We start from the raw sequence: 19,580 nt of genomic DNA on the forward strand, positions 1-19,580 counted from the left end.
TCAAAGGAACCATAATTCTTTAGATTCTATTAAATTTTGAGTATGAAGAAATCGGTCATTTGTTTCGGCTAAATGCAATGATTTTAAATTTCATTTCTTGTGTTTTATTATAAAGATAAAGATACATTTACACATTCTTTTATATTTTAGTTATATATCTATCACACCTCATACATCCACCTCACCCCTACACCTAAGAGTGTACGCCCACCCCATCTCATACTTACCCCTACCCTTCGACAAATGTGCACATCAAACATAATACAAATTCCATTTGATGTCAACCACATGAATGACATATTCTTATTCCTTCAAATTCCATTTACTTTGACAGATTTCATCTGGTTAAAACCCAATCTCCATGTATTTGGAATCTTGCCAAAATCGATTACTTTATTCATGTATTTTCAGATGTTGATCTCAAGTGATTTCATCTCGACCAAAAGATTACATCCGGAGGATGTCAATTTTTAGGGGTAAACTTGTTAGTTGGCATTCAGAAAAGCAAACAAGTGTATCCATTTCGATTGCTGAAGTCGAATACATGGTTGTTGTTGCTTGTTGTTTGCAAGTTCTTTGGATGCATTGTTAGTTGAAAGACAATGACTACAATATGAAGTGAATCCCTTTTTTCGATGATTTTGAGAGTGCTATTTGAATTTGTCATAATTAGGTATAACATTCGGAAACAAACACATACTGATCTTTGTTACCATTTCATAAAAGACCACATCCAGTAAGGCAATATCAAAATTCATTTCGTTCCTACTCGAGAAAATTTCGTTGACATATTCATGAACGTTCTTGATGAGAAAACTTTCATGAATATGTTGAATGGTATTTGTATGATGGAACTTGAATCATTATCTTCTTTGAGCGAAAATTGATTTACCCCTTCGTTTTTGTTTTCCTTGTATATATCTAAAACGAAAAATACAAAACATTACAAAATTCTAAAACTCCATAAAGATTTTTTGCTTTTCAATTCTAAAGATTATCTTCGATAGAAAATACAAAAATATTATTATTTAGTTTTGTCTTATTTTTCCTTATTTTGAAAAAGGTCGAAAAAGTTTCACAACATTTTTTTTTTTTTGTTGAGTTATACATGTTTGTCATTTATCCAATAATTTAATGGTCCTCATCCAAGTAATGTTACATTATCGAATATATGATTGTAAACTAGTAGTGAGATATATAGGGGATTTTAAATACACCATGCTAAAACCATTTTACTAAAGTAAAAACCACCTTTAGTTAAACGTCTAATCATTAACCATTTACAATTTTAAATATAGTAATTTTTTATTTTTTCTTTACGGTATGTATATATATGAAAATGGCCATTTAAATTTATTCAAAAATGGCCATTTAAATTTATTTATTTTATTCAGAAAGCATCCAAATTATAATTGTGTTTTCGTATACAACAATTGTCCTAAAGTATTCTCTTTTATTCACACATCATCTAAATTACAAAAAAAGTCCGTAAACTATTTCCTCTCATTTTTCTTATTAACAAATTCTTTGAAATTATTTCCTTTAATCTTTTAGTGTTTTAGAAAGTTATAAGTTTAGCTGTTAAAATTTTAATGTTTACATCTATTTCACTATTATTTTAAAATATCTTCGGTTTCAGTTTATTATTTTTATATTTGGTACGATTTGTTGAGTAGAAATGTACGTTGGTCATCCACACTCCAAAGGTCAGAGTTTCGATTCTCCTAAATCCTCATTTTGTTTTCTAAATGCATTTTTTAAAACCTTTTATGTATTTGTAACATCTATCTTAGTAGTTTATGGTAGACCAAAAACTATTTTTTTTGTATAACTGAAATATAGTTATATTATTTTTATTCGATCGTGTTGATCTATGGTGACGCCAAAATGCCAGAATATTAGGCATTACATTGGACAACTGAAATATAGTTACATTATTTTTATTTGATCGTAGAGAGATTCATTTAAACCGCACTCAATAAACGTAGTAGGATTTATTTACACCCACTCAATAAAAGAATGAAGTTTAAATTATTTAGAGTAAAATATAAGATAACTTAAAAGACCATCAATATAAATATACTTATATTATTTTGATTAATCGTAGTAAGATTTATTTACTCGATAGTCAACAAAAGAAATTAAGTTGTTGTTATTTATAGTAAAACATTGGATAACTTAAATGACTATAAATGTGCACATTGTTATATTATTTTCATTTGATCGGAATTGTATTAATGTTATAATTTTATTATAAAGACACTTATATTAACAACAAAATATGTAATATTATGATATATATATATATATATATATATATATATATATATATATATGTTTGCCTTTTAGAAAATGCTTGAAAACTTTTTAATAATTTACTTTTAATATACTAATTTAAACCTATTATTTTTGTCTAACATAGTTATGTAGTTACGAAAAATAGTATATTACGTTTATTTATATCAAAAGATGAAAAAAAGATATAAAATCAAATCTCTCTCTCTCTCTCTCTCTCTCTCTCTATATATATATATATATATATATATATATATAGTTAAGTTATTTTGATAACTTAAAATATCTACGAGAACTTGAGAATATGAAATGTCCATTAGTTTCTCATGCTTCAGACGAGATGATAAATAATGCTCGGAAATAATTATTTTTATTATTTATTAATTACAATTCATGGTTCATCTTTTTTTAACAACAAAAACATTATTAATATTATAAAAACGCTAGATATGAGCCATAAATTAGTACAATTACTAAACAAAAAACAAAATGTTAACCGCACAGTATCACACCACGAAAATGTTAGAAAAAACAAAAATAAATAAATATGAATATACGCATATTAAAAACTATTAACACATAGAAAGACAATTGGATGTGAATAATAAAAAACAATGAGATTCTTATTAAACAAGATATTAACACACCCCAAAATATACAATTCAAAAGTTAAGAATCTAATTTTAATTAATATAAAAAGACGGTTGTATGTAAATAATAATAATAATAAATCATTATTAAAGATTTATATTGTACCGATTATGTTTTCGTGAAATATATTTGGAAAGCATGTAAATAATATAAATAAGATGATGCTAGATGTAATATTTGAACATACGTTCGATCAACATGTTCAATTTATCTATTTCAGAAAAAACAATAATTAAAAAAAATAAAAGATAAAAAAAACAATAACTAAGAAATAAAAACGTCAAGATCTCGTATATTAAGAATTAATATATTTTATTTAATACAAATATGTGATTATATTAATTTTCATATATATATATATATATATATATATATATATATATATATATATATATATATATATCTTTACTATCTTATAAAAGAAATCCTACTATTTCTAAAAATAGATTGAATATAATAATAATATTTTTTTAAGACGTTCAAATCATTAAGCTAATAGTACAAGTAGTTATCAATAAAATAATATTAAATTTTAATTTGTGTTTTGAATCCTTATATTTCTCAACAAATTCTATCTCCTTCCCTGAATTTCGGATAATTCAAAATTTGAAATCATCAGAAAATACATGTTGATTCAAATATCCCTCCTGCAGATGACTCTTTCTTAACATGTTTTTATTTTAATCCTTACTTGTAATTGATTTCATCATTTTTAATTTTTTGTATTTTTATCTTATAAATATATTGGGTGAAGGTTTTATTATATCATGTTTGTTCCTAAAAATGTTTTTACTATGTTTCTTTAATGTGTTGGCTTTGCAGGTTCAAAAAACTCAACCAAGAGGGCCAGTTAGAGCATTGTATTATCATTAGTTTGTATATTTTGACATCTTACTTTTGCAATAAAGAACGGTTAAACACAAGATTTGACATGATTAAGGTAGTTTGTATATTTTTTATACTGTTTAGTCTAAAAATGAAACCTTTTTTTTATCATTGGTCCTTATACTATGAAGTTTCATCACATGGACTTCCTGATTACGGTGATTATTATCCTTATTATAAGGTTCTATATAGATTTTGTTTAATATTTTAAGGTTTCGAGAACCTAAATCAGTATGAATCCTTGAATTACATACCATCGTTGAAAATGTTTTAATTTGTGACCAAACTTGGTTTAAAATCACAATGAACAAGTTAACACCTAAGTATTTTGGCATTTTCAAAGGCCTATTTATCGACTTTTGACTCACAACACCTAATATTCTAAAGGTTTATTTTTATAAACTATTATTTATATATTTTAGCATTTTACTTAGTAGGACATTAAATTAATAAAAAAAAATTAAGGAAAACGAATAAAAAAAAGAGGACGATAAATAGTACAAGTGGTTTGGGTATGTATAAATGGAAGTAATAACCATTTAGGGGGTGTTTGGCAAAAAAGCTTATTGCTTATTAGTTTATTAGCTTATAAGTTAATAAGTGTAAGGTAACTTATGAAAAAATGATGTATTAGAGGTTCCCCACCGGAATAAGTTATTTTAATTCAAACACTTTTTTAACTTATAGTGATGTGGAACCTAATAAGTTGTTTTAAAAAAGCTTAGCCAAACACCCCCTTAATATGGTATGGTAATACTCTTGAAAAATAGATGTCATTTAATATTCATTTCTTGAAGTGAATGCCAAGTGATTTTTACTATAAAAAGATCAAATTATTCACCGCCCGCCGCTTTGCACGGGTAGACAGCTAGTATATATATATATATATATATATATATATATATATATATATATATATATATATATATATTAAAGTTGTGATAGATTTCAATAGTAAACTTTTACTGTTGAAATTCTAACCAAATATGGTCCCTCAAATTTTTGTGCATTTTTTTTTATTTGTTTAGGGGGTGTTTTGTAATTATATATATTCTGCTGTCTACGTGGTGTTGGCGTAGAAAAGAGCCACATCTAAGTGTTTTGATTTGAATATCATTGTCTGCCACCTACTCCCCGCCTCTTTCTCTTCCCCACCGCCTCCGGTATCTTTCACTATCTTTGTCGATTTCTTTTTTGCCTCCTCTCAAACGACGAACAGCTCCTTCCTTCTTCCTGACGAAGGTACTTCTCCGTCCACTGTCAATCTTCTACCTGAAACCAGAAGAAAAATCACCGACAAGGTTACTGTAAGGATCTGAAGGCTCAAGAACTTCACGTGCTTGCTATCTTCTACAGCTTCAAAGCCTCAATCGAATTTCTTTTCAGATGCATTATCTTCCTTTGATGGTTCCCACCGTTAACCGGTTCTTCCAATCAGCTTCCATCCTCCGTCTCTCAGTCCTCTTTCTATCTAACCCTACAAGACATCGTCAACGAACAACCATCCTCAGCATTGTTACTGGCTATGGCGCTACTTGAGGTACTTTACTCTTCAGCTTCGCTTCTTCTTCAACATCTGATGCCAACTGAGTTCAGTCCATCGGCGGAGCTAATCCGGCAGACCGCAGGTGAAATATTAATTCGGCTTTTTATGGGAAACAACCATCAGTTCTTAATTTCTTCCACCAACAGAAATTGAATGGTAATTTTATAAACCCTAGATAATTGGTTATATGAAATTGACTAATATTTGTTTCATACAGGGTGTAAAAAGTTGAAATTGTGCCCAAACATTACCTGTGCGCTTCTTCTACAGTTATGCAAATTTGCGACTTCAGGTAAACAGCAATAGACATGTCAACTCATGTGAGCTTCGCTACTCACGACTATCGTTTCTATTTTGAATGCTTTTTAAACTTTTATCTTTTAAATTTTATACATTTTGGAACTTATTATCATTTGTTTTTTCAAGTGATCAACACAGAGAAATAGGATATTTTGATGAGGAACAGAAATTAGGGTTTAATGAATCAACAAAAACACAGAGGAGATTGTAAGGAAGACGAAGATGAAATTGAACTAATTGATTAAACAATAACACAATCTAAAAGATTGCCCAGGGATCTCCCTCTCTCTAAGCCGAAATTAAGAGCCAATACAAAAGTATTACACTATCCAATTTCTAGACTACCCACAAATGAAATCATCTTCCCTATTTATTACTCTCTCTCTCTCTCTCTCTCTCTCTCTCTAACAGATTTTAGCCATATTCCTGATTTACCCTTTTACTCCTTCTAGATTATGCATGTAGCAACTTTGGTTCATTTGCCCTTTTAATTACCATATTAGTATCAGTATCAGATATGTTAAAGAAAAGGAATCTAATTATTTCATAATACTAGACAATCTTGGAACCATATGTTCTTCAAAGATCCTGAACAGGACCATATGAAGCTTCAACGAATTCGATGCTTCTTATAAGGTGAACAAAATCATCTCTTTCAATGAATTCTTTTCAATCTACCCATTTTATACTTAATTGTCCTATGTTTGAAGGAAATTGTGGAAGCAGTTTTCGCATATCAGAAGAGCTTTAACATCTTAGGATTAGAGACTTCTTTAAAGCTTGATAGAGATTTGGAGTAAAGAAGAAACCTTATTTTTACTCTGATCTCAAACCAGGACCATGATATCTTGAGGTGTAAATGAACTAATTAAACCAACATCAAAATTCATAACACCACATATTCATATCTTTAGTTAATCATGGAGTTTTTATTGATCTCAGTCCAACATAGCCTTAACTTTGCATCAACAGAAGAGGTTGAAAGTTGAAACAAATAGGAACAACAACTACAAGCTGCATTTTTCATTGATTAATTTTTAATTAAATTTTGGAATATGGATTGTTTTAATTTATTAATGATGAGGGTGGTTTACGGGTGATTATCCGACTATTTCTTTTAAATATAATTCTTTATAACTCTATATATGTTAGTAACTTATGTTTCTTTTGTTAAAAAGTTCATTTTTCAGGTGTCTCCTTGCATACGGTTTAACAAATTAGGAATTTTATTAGTTGTTTCAACAAATGAAATGAGCATGTTTATTTTACTTGAGGACATTGATTCTACAACGAGAGCATATTGGGAAATCGGGGTTTGATTGCTGATGTTTTGACAAAGGAGGATAGTGATGGTGCATATACAAGTCGAGGTTAGAAGAGGTGATTCTCTTATTGATATTTTCGTTATTTCAACTTCTCTTTTTTTGTTTTGTAAGAATGTTATTGTAGAGTATTAACCTATAACTATCCACATGTCTTTATACAAATACACATATATACTTCCCAGTTTACTATTGATTCCGTAAGGAGGGCATATTGGGAAATCAAGGTTTCACTGCTGATGCTTTGAGAGAGTAGGATAGGATAGGAGGGTAAAGGGGTTGTTACCACATACCAGCGTAGATGCAGATTACACTGTACAAAGAATCCAAGGTGATCATTTTTCTTGAATCTTGATAACTCCTATAATCAAAATGATATAAAAAACGGATAAATGGATTCTTTATGTGTTCACAGGTTCTTTTGCTCTATCTTCCTCATATATATTCTGGCTTTTGTTTCCCGAAGATTTAGTGTGTTTGTTTAATCCTTACACTCCAAATTTGTAAACACCCAAATATCAGCTCCTCAAACGACTTGCGACTTATGAGGTTTGTTGATCCTTTCAGCGACAAATTGTGCTATAATTTATGTTGAATAATCGTAGTTGCTAAAACTGATAATCCAGGTATGGCAATGCAATCCAATTTATGTTGTTTTTTGTTTTACCTGTATTTCAAGGAAAATCATCATAGATATTGGTTGATTCAGTTGCTGTATTTGGGATTAGATACTTAGATGGTACTTTCTTTTTTTCATCCAACACAACTACATTTGACACCCTATACTAGTTTATATTAAACATAATATGTGAAATAAAAATCATACATGTAATATTATTTTTATTAAATAATATAAAGCATTAGAATATAAAATATTATGTAAAGTAAAGGACTGTATATGTAAAATTTATGGGTATATATATGAATTATTTATATTTATAAATGCAAAAGTCCAAATTGAAATGAATGTATAATATGAAGGAGTATAAATGTAAATTTTATTAATAGTAGTATTATAGTAATGTTTTTGCTAGTAATGATGATTTTTAACGAGTCAAAGTGGTTTTTGACTTTAGAAATGGTTTTGAGCATAGTAGTTTCGGGTGTGAATAACAACACCCGAGATCTATGTATAACATGGGTTAATTATATATATATATATATATATATATATATATATATATATATATATATATATATATATGTCAAAAGTTTTGAAAACTTTGAATTTATAAGAAAATAAGAAAAATAATAAATTATTATAATGAAAATTAAATTTAAATAAATAATTTAAATAAAGAAAATAAACTAATAATCTTTAATTTTGGGAATTTTGAAATTAAAAAGTAAGTTTATTAATGAAATTAATATCTATTTATTACTATATTTATTGCAATCCTCTCTAATAAATGAAGCGTTTTTTTTGTCACTTGTCATACTCTCATTCAATTTGTCAAATGTCATTTTGTGGTTATTTTGAATTAATTTTTTTGCACATATCTTTTTATGAGTTTTTCTATTTTATTAAATTCTACGTAATATTTTAATGTAATTAATTCATTTTATGACATGTGGAAAAAAAATTAATCATAAATAACCACAAAATGACATTTGGCAAATTGAATGAGAGTATGACAAGTGGCAAAAAAAACCTTCATTTATTAGAGAATAGCATGATCAATTTAATATGAGACATAATTGCTAGTATTTGAGAAAATATCGTTTCGTTTTGTTTGCAAGTCAAACCAATAATTTCAAAAAATTAGTATATGTCGAAACAATGTTTTTGTCATTAGTCTTTTTTTCTTGAATACTTCATTTAAATATATTAAGTCAGGAAGTGTGGAATGTTTAACTAGTTAACATACAAAAACCTTGATTTTATCATCCCATTGCACATTTCTTCATTGATCGAATTAAAATTGAGATAAGACTTGGAACAATGGTAATGTTTAATTAGACATAGAGGTTTAAGGTTGAGGTTAATATGTGATATTGTCATAATTGGTCATATATTTTAGTTTATTATCTTAATATGAGCTTTATTAATATATTCAAAGATAGATGATAGTTAATATGCTTTAACTTGGATATTACATTTTAAATAAATGGCTTTGAGCAAAAGGAAAAGATTGGGACAAGAATGGAGCTGTTACGGACCAAATTCGAGATAAAGTCAAAATCGAAGAAACGTGTCATGTATATTCCATGCAAGAATCGCGTCTAAATCCAAGAAAGTCGACTCAAATGCAAACATCGATGCATTAACGAAATGAAATTAACCCCGATGTGTAGTGTTTTTGTTGCTTCTATAAATATACCACCTTTTAGTCATTATTTTATATACAATCAAGGTGCAGCCTTGGGGCACCTTTCCTAAGAAATTAGAAGTCATTAATAATTTCCATAAACCCTTTTTTGTGTCGATTTCAAGGTTGGAGAAGTAATTTAGAGTGAAGTTTTGAAGAATAGGAAACTAGAAGCATTAGGATCTCACTTTTCTTTGCTTGATGATCACTTTTATCAACTCCTTGGTGATGTTTTTCTGTTGTTTTTATTTACTGGTTATGTGGTAAAACTTTTATGGTTTCACTAGAATAAATGAGACCTTGAGGTTTTGGTATGATTTCTTTAATCGGATTATTATTTTTGTTTAATTTATCTTGTTAGTTTGTGTAATTATCCATATGTGTTTTTGTTGATTTCTTTATTGCCTAGGGACAAGTTAGTAGAGTTTAGAGGGTCAATTTGACTTATTGGCTTAAATCACAGTTGTTAATGACCAATTAACCACTAACAATTAGGATTAGAGATAGACCAAATCATAGGATCATGTTAATAAAGTTGTTGACTTTAATATGTATGTGTGCGTTAGACAACCAAATATGTGCATCAAATTGATAAATATGTGCATCAAATTGATTACCATGACCATTGAGATCATTTGACCTTATCAAAATTGTCATAATACGAACTAGATGATAATTGTTAGGTAGTTAATTGCATGATCATTATGTTAATTGTCTTAATACTTATAATGTTAGTTAGGTAGACCAAGATAGCTAGTTAGTATAGGAATCATTGAATATTACTATTATTCACTACACTCTTGTAACGTCCCAAGAATTACCGAGTAAAAATTTCATTTAAAAAAAAATAGAAACATCAGCGTGTAACACCCCATTTATTAAATAAATAAATAGATAAATTAATATGAATAGTTTCCCTAAAATCCATAATTATTAGTGGGGTGTTGGCTTTCGGATTAGTTTCGTAAACATTTTTGAAGGGATGAACTAATTGGTGAATTGTTGGGTCTCAATTTGAAGTGATTTTGTAAGCTTAGGGGTTGGATGGTAATTATGGACTTCATTTGAGAACAATTTGTAGAAGAGGGGCTGATTAGTAAATTCCAGACTTTATTTGTAAGGGATTTCAGAAGATGGGGTTAAAAGGGTAAATATTGGAGTGAATCGGAAATGATTTTAGAAGGGGGGACCATAATTGTTATTATGGAAATATCTTTGAAGGAACCGGGTATTTAAACCATGTAAACCCTAACCCTAAGGAATAACCCCCCCCCCCCCCCCAGCTGTCACCTTCACCTCCCACTCCCTCCGGCGCCACCACCTTGTGCCCCATCCTTTCCTCCGCCACCGCACAGCCACCGTGAAGACAAAAAAACATTGTGCCTTTCCGTTGAAGACGCAAGCCACCACTGCCAACCGTGGATGCCGACGAGACGTGGCACTGTCGTGTCTTCCTTGCTCACAGACGTCGGATGACGCAGCCGCTGCCGCCGTGTTGTTTCAAGCCACCAGCAAAGCTGATGCGTGCAAATAGCTACACCTAATTTTATATTTATAACCTAACTAACTTAACTAACTAAATTGCACCTAGGCAGTATACCTAGTCAAATGATAGAATAGTCGGGTAGGTCGGGTGTCGATCACATGGAACGGTTTTAACTAATTAATCTATTTACTACTAAATCAACCTAATTGTTAACAATAAAATGGAATTTATCTAATTTTGCAAGTTTAGATGAGCTTAACTTTTTAACACAAATTCAATCAATTACTAAAAATACTCCCGTTTAGTTCGAATCCACTTCTTCTTTCTGGTTAGCTAACAATTATGGATTATCAAAGTTGGTTATCTAATTTATATTATATTAGTAATTTAGGTCTAAATTTACCAATACTTAACTTATTCATGTAAAACTATGCCTGGTCGCACACAATCAAACACAAAATTAGTTATGATTATGAATAAGCTATGTAAGATTTTTTAGGCAAACATAATTATAGTCATAACATATGCTCTCTAACACAACTAAATTTAATTACTTCTATTACTTTCCTAAGATTTGGTCGATCCTAGCTCTAGCAATTTGACGTTCACTAAATCACTAGGGTTTAAGTTCATGTAATTTAATTATCATTAAGCTGCACAGAACATGAATTCAAGTAACTAAAGAATCAAATATTAGCATGCTAGGAATTAACAATCAAACACAAGCTCAATACCAACTAATCAAATCCATAATAAATTAGTTAAACCATAAGTCAAAGTTTCATCTAGCTACCACAGGAGTTACTAAATTCAGCTACTTATACTCAAAATCAAACTAAAACAAATCAAAGTAATAGACATGATTAAAGTACCAAACGATTGAACTAATTATGAACTCTCTTCTCCTTGGATGCTAATAGCTAATTCCATAACTTTTCTTCTTCTCCAAATCGTCTTCAGAAACCCCCCAAGCAGCCAAAAGTCTCTCCAAGTCGTAATGGACAAGGGTATATATACTTTCTGATTTTTCCCAGTTCACATCGTGAATGGATATGTCTCATGACATGAATAGTGGATCTCTGTATTGGCTAAGGAATCTAATTCGCGCTGTCAATCTTCTAGAATACTCCTACTCACGTCGTGAATCTAGATACCTCACGACGTGAATATAGCAGATTTCGTGGGTTTCTTCTTTAATCATTCTCCAAACCTCCAAAGTTCTATGTTTTGACAATTTTAGTCTCTTTCTTCGAAAATGCTTCAATTTGGCTGCAAAATATAATTTAAGCTTATAAGTACCATTATTCTATGCAAATAAACAAATTATTAATAAAAATGTAAATAAATATTGCCTAAAAATATGTATAAATAAGACAATATCAGAAGTGGTGAAATGAATGGATCGACCGCTGACTGTCGTGGGTTTGTCGTTTCACCGCCCTTCTCTCCGGTTGCCATGCGCTGCCGTAATGGTGGAGGTGGGTAGATGAATCTCCAACGTACACTCGCGTGTGTTGACTTGTTACCGGGCAGAAGACCAAGAGAAATCGTCGCCACGACCGTGAGGTGGTGGCTGTCATCGCAAAAATCGTTGCTGATGCCGCCTCTCCGTGGTTCCGCCACTGCCAAAACGCCACCCGGTGGGTGGCTGTGTTACTGTTCCGGGAATGGAGTAATTGTGTGTGTTATTCAATGATGTAGTGTTCCGGAAAAAGCTACCACCACCACGAGCCACCGTCGGCCACCACTAGGGTGGTTGTGTGTGTGTGTTAGTTAGTGTGTGTGTGTGTGTTTATTTTGGATTAAGCATTGTAATTGTAATTAGCATAGAATAATGAAAAGAACCATAACCAGCACCGTAAGGTGGTGGCTGCCGCCGTGAGCTGTCGTTGACCACCACTACCCGAGGTTGTAGTGGGTGGTGCCCCACTAGCAAAACCTTAATGGGATTAAAGATAAGTTTTGGGCCTATTGGACCATGTTTGGGTGGGAAACCCTAATTAGGGTTTAGAAAACCCTAATTCTTAATGCATGGGCCTTGGACTTTTTGGGACCCACTTTTGGGCCATTGGGATTGGATTGTGTATTAAGCCCAATTACTCCATATCATTTATCTACTAGAGTAAAGGACTTAATGGATTAAGTCCTTAATGGGTTAAGTGAGAAACACTTAACCCTAATCATCATTTTATGTGAAACCCTAACTTCACTTGGGCCTTGTGTTAGGCCTTTCTAATGGACTTTGGTGATTGGGCTATTGTTGGGCTTTCCAATAACAAGTAATTGGACCATAATAATTAGATGGGCTTTAGGGTAAGGCCCATGTGAGAGACTTAGGCCCAATTTGGATAAATCAGACCATAGATGGGCCATAATTAGGCCTTTATGATCATGCAAAATTGGTCCTTTGAAGTATCAAGAGTTAGACCAAGAATAAAGGATTGGGCCTTAAGTCAAGACCATGTAGAGGTTTGGGCCTAATGTGGAAAATTGGGCCATAGTTGGGTCTTGGCTCATTATTGTTGGAATAGTGTCTAAGGCTGCAACTATATTTGGCAAGTATTTGACCCGATTGTGCATGGTCCTTTTGGGTTGCCTTCACCATAGCAACTTGACATGATGATTTATAATGAGAGAAGAAATATTATTAATATATTATAAGAATAATATAAGGAATAATAATATTGTTATTTGATTAATATAAGTCATAAATTAATTAGGAATTAATTTAGCGACTTAAAGAGATTAATTGAATAAAAGAGCATAAACTATCAATTGTATGATAATTGTACTTTGGGCTATAATCCTTCATGGATAAGGGGTGGACGATTTTAGGGTTAGGAAAGGCCTAGAAATCGTCCAAGGCTTATCAATAAGGAGATTGGATTGCTTAGGGCCTAAGTTATCCAATTAGGGTTTAAGGGTGAAACCCTAGGAGCCTCACTAGTATAAATAGACCCATGGGGTCAAGGAAATCGGCACTCTTGCCTTTGAAGAAACCCTGGCCGACTTCCTGCCCTCTCCCCTCTCTCTCTAATCATCCTCTTGCTAAGTTGGTGTTTGTAAGCCATTAGAGGAGTGACATTTGTGACTCTAAGCTCCAAGGATAAGAAGATTCAAGCAAGAAACTTAAGGTAATCCTTTAGATATGTTTTTCTCATGTTATTATACTAGATCTATCATCAAAGTCTTGGATACATTGCATGTTCAATTAGAGAAACCTAGATCCAAGCATTAGGGTTTGTATGTGCACATAGGAATGTTCTTATGGCTCAAACCCATCAGTGGTATCAGAGCCTTGATTGGTTTCTATTGAATTGATGCATTGGTTGCTTGATTGTTGATTGCTAAATTCGTTTTTGTCCTTCTGCCTGATGAACTCGGCGAGTACCACTGTGTACTAGGCGAGTAGGCCTCAAATCGGCGAGTACATTGTGGTACTCGGCGAGTTCGAGCATCAGAAGGAGCTAGTTTCGGGATTTCTTGTTGTTTATCTTATGGAAACTTGCCTTTATAGGTCAATATAAATCCAATTTTAACATATATTTGAGTATATCCTTGACCTAATTTAAGATATTTACTAATAAATTGAATAATAATTTCCTTATGTGATAATTAATTGATTATTTAATTAAATTCGTAAATTGTTTTGCAAGAAACAATTAAATAATTCAAATATGGATAATTATGTGATTAAATGTTAATTTAGATTATTTGTTATTTGATCCCTTATGTTTTGAAAAGTTTAAAACTTGTCCTCAAGTTTTGAAATTTATGTTTTGTGATTAAAAGTTTAATTTAGACAATTTAAATTTCAAACCCTATAATTTTACAAGGTTAAAATTCAACCATATACTAATATAATATTACAAGAATAATATATATATATATATATATATATATATATATATATATATGTGTGTGTGTGTGTGTGTGTATGTATAATTAAAATGCTAGTCTTACCGTTAGTAGGCCTCATTCACGAAGTCGGTCTATAAGGTGGGTATAAGGTTGCTGCCTATAAAATGACGCTTAATGGGTGTACACTCTCACCCACCGCTTGCTTGATCAGTGGAAGGTCGTTAGCCGAACGGGTAAGATAGGGCAACTCTATCTCCTCATTAAAAGTATAATATTAAATACAAAGTAACTACATGTTTTTCAAATTCCCAATCCTAGTTACTTTAGGATAAGTGAATTGATGCAATCCCATGAAATTACACTTTGCACCCTTGCTAAGAAGTTAGTGGAGCGTGTGTGGTTTACCAGCACACTAATTGGTTCTAAGCATAGGTGGCAAAGGGTGATTCATTGTTTATCATAGTTCGGTGGAGCGTGTGTGGTTTACCGGCACATCGAATAGGTGATTGTTACAATGAAGGCACCGTGTTGATTTGCATGGTTATTTACACCCACTTTGTGATCCTTGGTATCCCAGTCACAAACGAGAGGGGCATATTGAGATTTAAACATACCATTGAAAAGTTCAATGAATCTCATCGAAACCTCGAAATTCATACATTTAGAACTTAAAGTTAGGTTTTCATGGTGGAGAATTAGTGAATCGTCATTCACTTACCTTCAAATTGTTTGCATGTTGGATTACGACATCCCTTTTCTAATATGTAAATAATGTTGTTGGATCCTAGCCCTAATTTTTCTTGTTGGGTGATAATTAGGGATTTTAAATTCTAATCAATCTTTGTCCTTTCTATTTGTAGATGTCGAACGCGAACAACGCTGCTGCTAGCTCGTTCACATTGATGAGCCTTTGCCAAAAGGTGATTTTCGATGGAACAAACTTCAGCGAATGGATAAGATACATTCGCACAATTGCTCGCTACGAGGACAAGGAGTATGTCCTTGATGAGAAGCTCGAGAAGATCAACCCAGAAATCGCTACTCCGGCTGAAATGACTGCTTTTGAGACTCATGAACGTGATGCGATGAAGGTTCATTGCATCATGATAGCCACAATGAACGCCGAATTCCAAAAGTCCTATGAGGACATGTATCCTTTCGAAATGCACCAAGACTTGTTGGATAGATACCATCAAAACGCGAGGCAGAAGCGTTATGAGATCTTCACTAACATGATCTCCGCTAAAATGGGACATGGAGAATCTCTAACCGTACACTTGCAAAAGATGCAAAGGTATGTCTATCGTCTTCGCAAGTTGAATGTCGACTTTGGGGAAGACTTGGCTATTGACATGGTCCTTCACTCCTTGCCTCCGTGTTACAACCAATTTAGGATGACCTACCACATGAACAAGGAAGAGGTCACCTTAAGTAAGCTCCAAGGTCTCCTTAGGGTTGCTGAGAGCAACCTCAAGGACAAGTCTGTTGCACCCACTCCCAATCCACCTGCTGCTCCTGTTTTGGCTATTGGGCAGGGATGGGGCAAGAAGAGGAAGGCTCTGTTTAAGAGCCACCGCAAGGGAAAGTCCCGAGATGGTTCCTCTTCTAGTGGGACCAAAGATGATCTTGCTAAGCCTAACCCTAACCCAAAGGAGGCAGAGTGCCACCATTGCCACAGAATAGGGCATTGGAAGAGAAGTTGCCCAGAATATCTGCAAGCCATCAGGGAAGGAAAGATCAAGCCGTCTTTCGCGGGTATTTACACAATTAAATCTAATGATTCATCTCATGCTATTTCTTGGGTCCTCGATACCGGGTGTGGTTACCACATTTGTTCTGAATTGCAGGGACTAAGAAGAAATAGGGATGTGGAGCGTGGAAGAATAAATCTAATCATGGGGAACAGAAGATCATCGCATGTGACCAAGATTGGAGTGTATTCTTTAGTGCTTAGTAATGGATTATGTTTAGATTTGAATAATTGTTGCTACTCGCCAGAAATGGCAAGAAACATCATTTCGTTTGATGGTTTGTTTAGACAAGGATTTAGATTTTCTTTTAATAATGAGAATGGTTCAATTTATGCTTATCTAAATGGTGTCTTATATTTTGAAGCAATGCCATGTAATGGAATTTATGAAACTGTTATGATTGTAGATAACCTAGAAAATGATGTTTTATGCATGGATTCTTCCAATAGTATGGATAGAGCATCCTTGTGGCATTGTCGTCTTGGACATGTCAACAAGAAGCGCATAGACCAACTCCAAAAGGATGGAGTGTTGGAGTCATTCGACCTTAGGGAAGATGACACATGCGAGTCTTGTTTACTTGGAAAGATGACCAAGTTACCCTTCACTAGCACATGTGAAAGGGGTGAGGGTTTATTGGACCTCATACATACCGATGTATGTGGACCCTTTAGATCAACCACAAAGGATGGGAACCGCTTCTTTGTGACTTTTACCGATGACTATAGTAGATATGGGTATATCTACTTAATCAAGCAAAAGTCAAAAACGTTTGAAAAGTTCAAAGAATTCAAGAATGAAGTGGAGAATCAATTGGGCAGGAAAATCAAGATGCTTCAATCCGATCGAGGAGGAGAGTACCTAAGTCTTGAATTCCATGACTATCTCAAAGAATGTAGAATAGTTTCACAACTGACGCCACCTAGGACACCGCATTTGAATGGTGTGGCAGAAAGGCATAATCGAACCTTGTTAGACATGGTCCGTTCTATGATGAGTCGTGCTTCACTACCTATCTCATTTTGGGGGTATGCCTTAGAGACTGCCGCCCATATCCTTAACCGAGTCCCTACTAAGAAGGTTGCCAAAAACACCTCACGAGATGTGGACAAGGAAAGCTCCCTCGTTAGCACATATCAAGGTTTGGGGTTGCGAGGCTTTCGTAAGACGAGATACTCACGACAAGCTTGAACCTCGCAGTGAGCGATGTGTTTTCATCGGCTACCCGTAGAAATCCTTTGGATATCTCTTCTATAGACCGAAGGACAATGTTGTCTTCGTTGCGACGAGAGGGGTTTTCCAAGAGCGAGAACTCATAAGCCAAGGAGACAGTGGGAGGCAAATCGAGCTTGAAGAGATTCAAGAATCGATTGATGAAGGAACCTCTACCGCTGGCACTCAACCCGATGAGGAAACTCCGGTTGAACCGATTGACGAGTCCTTCCCTCTTAGACGTTCCGAAAGAGTTAGAGTTCAACCCCAGTTTTATGGTTTTCATATTACTACCGAATGGGACACGTATATTAGTGATGGTACACTAATAAATCTAGATGAACCTAATAGCTATAAGGATGCCATGGCAGGCCCGAAGTCTACAAAATGGAAGGAGGCAATGGACAGCGAGATCCAATCCATGTATGACAACCAAGTTTGGAATTTGGTTGATAATGTGCCCGGACGTAAGACCGTTCGGTGCGAATGGATCTTTAAGAAGAAGACCGACGTGGATGGAAACGTACACACATATAAGGCGCGATTGGTTGCGAAGGGCTTTACTCAAACTCCCAGAGTTGACTATGATGAGACCTTCTCACCAGTTGCGAAGATAAAGTCTATTAGAGTGATGCTAGCTATTGCCGCATTTCATGATTATGAGATTTGGCAAATGGATGTCAAGACCGCTTTCCTTAATGGAAAGTTGACTGAGGATATTTACATGGCTCAGCCAGAGGGTTTTGTTGATTCGAAGCATCCAAATAGAGTGTGTAAGCTTGAGAAGTCCATTTATAGACTTAAGCAAGCGTCTCGCAGATGGAATCTTTGCTTCGATGAGAAAGTCAAAGAGTTTGGATTTGTACGAAGCGAAGATGAATCATGTGTATATGTCAAAGCCAGTGGGAGTATAGTAAGCTTCCTCGTTCTGTATGTCGATGACATACTGCTCATAGGAAACGACATCCCGACACTGTAGGAGGTTAAGTCCTGGCTCGGGAAGTGCTTCGCTATGAAGGACCTCAGAGAGGCTTCCTATATCTTGGGTATAAGGATAGTGAGAGAACGAAGTAAGAGACTAATAGGACTTAGTCAAAACACTTACTTAGATAAAGTGCTAAAACGTTTTAGTATGGAAAATTCGAAGAAGGGAGAATTACCGATACAAAGTAATGCCAAGTTGAGTAAGACTCAAAGTCCGAGTACCGAAGCCGAACTAGCAGAAATGAGCTGAGTACCATACGCTTCCGCAGTTGGATCAATCATGTATGCTATGACTTGTACTCGCCCTGATGTAGCCTTTGCTTTGAGCATGGTTAGTAGATATCAAGGGAACTCTGGCAAAGCCCATTGGATTGCGGTCAAGAATATCCTCAAGTATCTTCGGAGGATCAATGAATGGTTTTTAGTCCTCGGGGGGGAGTGATGACTTGAAGGTGCGAGGGTATAGTGACGCCAACTTTCAGACCGATAGGGACAACTACCGTTCGCAGTCGGGCTGGGTCTTTACCCTGAATGGAGGAGCAGTGACTTGGAAAAGTTCCAAGCAGGAAACCGTAGCTGATTCAACATGCGAATCAGAGTACATTGCAGCGAGCGAAGCGTCGAAGGAGGTAATATGGTTGAAGAACTTCATTGGTGATCTTGGAGTTGTGCCTGCCATAAAGGAGCCTATGGAAATTTTCTGTGATAATGAAGGAACGGTTGCCTTGACCAAGGAACCGAGGGATCATGGTAGATCTCGTCATGTCAACAGAAAGTATCATTTCATTAGACATGGAGTAGAAGAAGGACACCTTGTGGTTAAGAGGATATCATCAGAAGATAACCCAGCAGATCCGCTTACGAAGGGACTGAGTAGGGTTAAGCATTTGCAACATGCTAGGAGTATTGGACTGAGAGATGATATTAGATTAGATTAGATAGTTTTAGAAACTTGTATTAGATAAATGTAATTAACAT

At 33.8% G+C, this 19,580-nt stretch overlaps 1 protein-coding gene and 1 long non-coding RNA gene across 8 annotated transcripts; both read left to right on the top strand.

The window, feature by feature from the left end:
* Positions 1–4,938: 4,938 nt before the first annotated feature.
* Positions 4,939–7,665, top strand: LOC145096806 (uncharacterized). 7 transcript variants are annotated; one of them, XR_013704077.1, is made up of 6 exons: positions 4,939–5,533; positions 5,595–5,669; positions 5,804–6,313; positions 6,856–7,057; positions 7,185–7,330; positions 7,415–7,665. It is a non-coding gene; the product is annotated as an uncharacterized LOC145096806 (long non-coding RNA). The 7 variants fall into 7 exon arrangements; XR_013704078.1 differs by having other exon boundaries at positions 6,234–6,313; XR_013704081.1 differs by having other exon boundaries at positions 4,939–5,459.
* Positions 7,666–15,515: 7,850 nt separating this feature from the next.
* Positions 15,516–16,633, top strand: LOC145099218 (uncharacterized). Its single transcript, XM_079036810.1, has 2 exons — positions 15,516–16,410; positions 16,503–16,633. Exons 1-2 carry the CDS (start codon positions 15,516–15,518, stop codon positions 16,517–16,519), a joined length of 912 nt encoding a protein of 303 aa, XP_078892936.1. The 3' UTR covers positions 16,520–16,633.
* The last annotated feature ends 2,947 nt before the right edge of the window (positions 16,634–19,580 follow it).

Source organism: Lactuca serriola, chromosome 4, assembly GCF_051521515.1.
Source record: "Lactuca serriola cultivar US96UC23 chromosome 4, Lser_US96UC23_V15, whole genome shotgun sequence".
Classification (NCBI taxonomy): domain Eukaryota; kingdom Viridiplantae; phylum Streptophyta; class Magnoliopsida; order Asterales; family Asteraceae; genus Lactuca; species Lactuca serriola.

Coding starts and splice junctions, on each gene's coding strand:
- LOC145099218 (XM_079036810.1), top strand. CDS start 15,516: ATGTCGAACGCGAACAACGCTGCTGCTAGCTCGTTCACATTGATGAGC.